Source organism: Labrus mixtus, chromosome 13 (assembly GCF_963584025.1).
Source record: "Labrus mixtus chromosome 13, fLabMix1.1, whole genome shotgun sequence".
Classification (NCBI taxonomy): Eukaryota; Metazoa; Chordata; class Actinopteri; order Labriformes; family Labridae; genus Labrus; species Labrus mixtus.
Window position 1 is genome coordinate 967,554 of NC_083624.1, and position 5,708 is coordinate 973,261.

The following is a 5,708-nucleotide window of genomic DNA, read 5'->3' on the forward strand; positions in this document are numbered from 1 at the left end:
CAAAATATGGTTATATTCTGTACAGAATTGCCAAGGGAAACAGCTGCCAGGTCAATAATTAACAGTACATCATTTTAACATATAGAAATGAAATGACAATGTCTTAAAGTGCAGTTAATGAGGTCTGGACTGAATATAAGAAAAAAAAAAAGATAAACAATGAATAAAATATACAAGGGCATATCAGTTTTCAGTTTCTAATTCATTGGGAACGTTTCTTCAAAATATCATAAACTGTTTGTGCTATTTTTTCCTTTTACAAATTTTAAGGACTTGAGGTACAATTTAAATTAATTCAAAAAACAGACAAAATTGGGGGATGACTTTAAAAATCTATTTTTGTGTATAAAGAATTTTGCTAGACAGTACTTTAATAGGCTACTTGCTGATAAAACAAATGTCTGGCTCAGGTGAAGTTGCTGTCAAAGGCTGTGTTGGTTGCATCACTGTCAAGTATCTGACAGAGAGGTGAGAGGTTTGTAAACACGGCACATCCTGGACGATACCAACGCCGGGGGGTAGTGACTTACATCGGTGTCTACATTACCATTTTTAAACTCCGCGAGGGAAAAACCGGTTTCTTTTTTTGCTTTTGGCAAGTTTAAGATGAACATTTTTTTTCTCCTGTATTGACATTTTGACGACGGTTTGAAGACAAACAAGTAATTTACTATACAACATCTCCCCGCCTCACCCCCCTCCTCTGGGCGGAAGTGAGCCGTCCGTCCTGAATCAGCTGAGTTTGAGGATCCCGCCCCGTCAGGACTATCGGTGATCCTCTGGGTGATGTTTGGAGAGACCTGCAGTCTGTGGGAGAGAAACACACATCCTCAGGAGAAATAACAGGTTCGCAGCCTCATTTTTCTTTGTGAAACTTGAAATAGATAGTTGTAGCTCTTGTTGTTTTAGCTCGGTAAGCTGGCTCGGTGTTATCTTGAGGTTGTTTTGCAGTTTGTGAGTCAGTGATGCACCTGATCGCTGATTGTGTTGACGGTGTGTTTGTTATCTCTAACGGTACTGTCTCCTCACAATAACCACAGGACTATATTATTTAATATTATTAATTATTAATATCTTATTATTTAATTGCAACCCTATCGTTTACAAAACACGTCAAGTTAGCGCTTGTGTTGGCTAGCTAGCTGCATCTACGATTTTTTTTGTTTGTTTAATTTTTGTACAGAAATGTGTTTAAGCTAGCTGTACGCAAACATGTTTACCTACTGTAATATATTTTATATATTTTTTTATTTATTTTTTTATTTTATTTTATCACAGTCTGTGGTTGTGCAGTTATATAATATGACGTTACCAGCATTAGTCTGGCGTGATGATGCGGTTTATTCACAGGCCAAAGAGCTGCAGGAGCCAAACTGTTTGTTGGCCACAGTTTCTGTTGTGTGCACACTTTGTCCTCTCATCCTCCATCTCTCCGCCACATCTTCTTATTTACTGGTGGTGGTGGTATTGGTGGTGTCAGTCAGGTGACACAGGCTTGTTGTCTGCCATAGTGTGTGTGTGTGTGTGTGTGTGTGTGTGTGTGTGTGTGTGTGTGTGTGTGTCTGTCCACCCTGAAAGCACACACTCCTCTGTCTGCAGAAATACATTGTTTTATAGCACTTGCTGTTTTGCTGATGAATGCAATGAGGAAGTGAGAATGTACTTGTCCATAATCGGCCTGCATCATTTGATTATCAAGCTGTCACCTGTTGGGTTTTTAGGTTCCTCATTTGCTTGAAGGTTGCTCACAATTCAGTTGTGTTTCTGCAGGGTGAAAGGTCAGATCAGCATCAGTGTAGAATAGTCCATAATATAGTATTACTTAATTAATATTAGGTATTACTTATTTTAATAGAGAGGCTTTGAATGAAGAAGACAATTATAGACTAACTAAAATCTAATTATGACAAGGCTGTAGCCAGGATTTTACATTACATTATCATTGCTGTTAGTAGTTGTGTGTGTGGACTTCATGGGTAAGACAGGTCAGTGACTTTCTGATATTTTAAAGATCCATTTTTTAGGGTAGAAAAAGTAGAAGATTTTTGACCCCATAAGGTGTTTGACGTCATCTGTTTTTACAAGAGTAATATGTAACTTGGTTATAGGTAGGTAACCTATTACAGGTAATAGGTGCAGGATCAGGGCTACTTCTTGACATCAACAGTCAGGCCAAACAACAGGACATTTTCATTACAGAAATCCTGAAAGTTTAAATGAAGTATAAATTGATATCTGAGTCTTTTTCTGATGATAACTTTAATGTAGACTTGGCCACACCATATCATTTTTAATGTACTAACTTTTAAGCTCAACATTGTGTGTTAATTTATTATTTACAGGTTTTTTTAGAGTTTTTTTTTCTTTTAAATGTTCCTTCCCTGAACTCTTTGTGTTGTTTATAGTTGTTGCTGCTTCTTAATTCACTGAATTTTCCAGTAAAGTTTGCTCTGTGAAATGTGTGTTAATTTATAATCTATACTGTTTTGGTTTTGTAAGATAAAGAATAATTTGCAAAACGTCCTGTACATTTCAGAAGTAACTTATGACAAACATATGAGATGTAGTTGATACTCAGTCCTAAATTGTTAATAAATCCTTGGATGGATTTGGCCTTGTGTTGGTTGATATTCGTATTGGTAAGCGATGAATTAATGGAAGGAAGACTGTCAGTCGCCCGTTTGTCTAGATCTGGAGTCGACACAGATGCTGATGCTGATGTTGCAATTTTCCTTTGTGCAGGACTAACCTGAAAGTGTTTTGATATTTGATATTTATGAGTCTGTAAGACAACAACATTCAGAAAGAGCGCACTTATGATTAGACACTCAAGTGTTTTTAAATAATTTATTATTTAAAAAAGAGCAACAGATTACCACAGCATTCATAATAATACTGAATATTTGTATTGAATAAAATGCTCCCATGGATTATTCGATGATGAAATCTTGGATTTTTCAGCTAACAGTCTGCTGGTTTTGTTATTAAAACAGAGTCGCTCTGCAGCACGTGTTGTTGGATCTGTCCACGATGGTAAAGCCCCTCAGCTCAGGCACATGCAGTCCAGATGTCTGTGCTCCTCTAATCCCGCTTACCACTCCCCCCCCCCCCCCCCCCCCCCCATCCCTCTGTTTAGCTTTATTCAAATACACTTTATGAACAAACAAACACACACTCACAGACACACACTCACACACACCACTGCTTGTGCCATGTGATTGAAAGCAAGAATGCTGCTCTCTCTCTTTTTATAGTGTGGTGCTTCAAGTTTGTTGTCTTTCTTCCTTTCCTATCTCAGTTCCTCAGTTCCTCATTCCCCATTTAAAGCTGCATTTCTCAACATTGATATAAACGATGCTTGAAATGACATCATTTATTATGGAACTAGCAGCTTGCGTCCATGGAGAATTATCACCTGGTTCTGTATTTTCACATCGGCCCATCTAAGAGTTTTAGCATCTTTTCGGCCCGTTGTTTTATGGCCTAAAACGGTTTGTTTGCAGCTTCAGCTGGCAGCTGTTTTCCGAGAGAAAAGCTGTACTCAACCTTCACCGAACAGCAGGCAGACTAAGTGTGTACATGCTAGTGAGTTATTTAGCTATACTTCAGAGCCAGACTTTTCCCTCATGCGTTGGAGGAGACCAAAACAAAGTTGATAAGATAAATAACCCTTTATTGATCCTCAGTGGGGAAATTCAAGTAGTAGTTGTAGTATTCAAAAGTGGATGTATATAATGTTTTTGTCATAAACACAACCCTTAATGGATGCTAGGGTTGCTACATCTCTGCTGCATGATTAAAAAGTACAAATATTGCTACACTAGTGTCTGCTATCCAAGTTTACAGTATCAGCAACATATAAAGTGATCATGCACAAACACCCCCCCTCCCACCCACCACAAGGCCAAACCCTTAAATGCTGCTTTAAATGTACAGAGCTGAATAATAATAATAATAATAATAATAATAATAACTTTATTTCTATAGCACCTTTTAAAAACTCAGGTTTACAAAGTGCTTTGACAAACAGCAAAAACAAGAACAAACTAAACCAAACACAGAAGAACAGAAACAACAGCAAGAACATAACAAATGCAAAATACTAAAAATAATTAAATACAATTCAACAGAAAAGAACCCAAAGTGCACGATACCCAACAGACATATATAACCCGACCATCACAAGAACCATCACAAGAACCATCACAAGAACCATCATAAGAACCATCACAAGAACCATCATAAGAACCATCACAAGAACCATCACAAGAACCCAGGAAACACAAGAACCATCATAAGAACCATCACAAGAACCATCATAAGAACCCAGGAAACACAAGAACCATCATAAGAACCATCACAAGAACCATCATAAGAACCATCATAAGAACCATCACAAGAACCATCATAAGAACCATCACAAGAACCATCATAAGAACCATCACAAGAACCATCACAAGAACCATCATAAGAACCATCATAAGAACCATCACAAGAACCATCATAAGAACCATCATAAGAACCATCACAAGAACCATCATAAGAACCATCACAAGAACCATCATAAGAACCATCACAAGAACCATCATAAGAACCATCACAAGAACCATCACAAGAACCATCATAAGAACCATCACAAGAACCCTCACAAGAACCCTCACAAGAACCATCATAAGAACCATCATAAGAACCATCACAAGAACCATCATAAGAACCATCACAAGAACCATCACAAGAACCATCATAAGAACCATCACAAGAACCATCATAAGAACCATCACAAGAACCATCATAAGAACCATCACAAGAACCATCATAAGAACCATCAGAAGAACCATCACAAGAACCATCACAAGAACCATCATAAGAACCATCACAAGAACCATCATAAGAACCATCACAAGAACCATCATAAGAACCATCACAAGAACCATCATAAGAACCATCACAAGAACCATCACAAGAACCATCATAAGAACCCAACAACACGAGCTGAGACCAAGAGGACCAAAGATTTAAAAAGATGTAAGAAACTAAAAGAGCTGAAAGCAAATCAGAGCAGGAAAAGAAATAGAAACAAGTGAATAAATTATCAAAAGAAAAAAAAAAAAGTCTTTATGCGTCTGTGTTTGTGCCCAAAATATAACTTGTTTTCTCTGAAAGTGAACGCAGAGCCTCCACAGTATCCTCCCTTCAGACTGAAATACAGGTCAATGAGACCAACAGGCACAAGTCATGAATGAGGACATTTGTCTCCATCGCCCTCTGAGCTTGTGTTTATCAGTGAACAGCTAATAGGATAATTTGATTTGGAGCATCACACACACACACACACACACACACACACACACACACACACACACACACACACACACACACACACACACACACACACACAGAGGTATATGCAGACAGAGTTTATTGCTCTTGTGAGTTTGATCAAATGTCCGTCTCTTTCCTCTAAAACGTTTGTTTGTTTTTCTAGTCTCTCTCTTCCAGAAAGATTTTGCTGAAATGTTGGGATCAGACTGATGCATCATGGACGCTGAGGAGTTAGAACTGCAGAACGACTACCGTTACCGCAACTATGCGTCGGTCATTGAGAAAGCGCTGCGGAACTTTGAGTCTTCCGCCGAATGGGCCGATCTCATCTCCTCCCTGGGCAAGCTCAACAAGGTACAGTCTGATATACTAACAGCTAGTGTTCA

The 5,708-nt window shown here is 38.3% G+C and overlaps 1 protein-coding gene across 3 annotated transcripts in view; it reads left to right on the forward strand.

Annotated features, from left to right (window-relative positions):
• Positions 1-768: 768 nt before the first annotated feature.
• The window catches only part of dop1b (DOP1 leucine zipper like protein B), a 28,753-nt gene continuing 23,813 nt past the window's right edge, over positions 769-5,708 (forward strand). The window contains exons 1-2 of one of the 3 annotated variants that reach the window (XM_061053043.1): positions 769-846; positions 5,486-5,676. In XM_061053043.1, coding sequence (XP_060909026.1) covers positions 5,539-5,676 — 138 coding nt within the window. In that variant the 5' untranslated portion in view covers positions 769-846; positions 5,486-5,538. Of the gene's footprint in view, positions 847-1,599; positions 1,986-5,419; positions 5,677-5,708 lie in introns of those variants that run through there. The other 2 variants (XM_061053044.1, XM_061053045.1) reach the window with 2 other exon arrangements.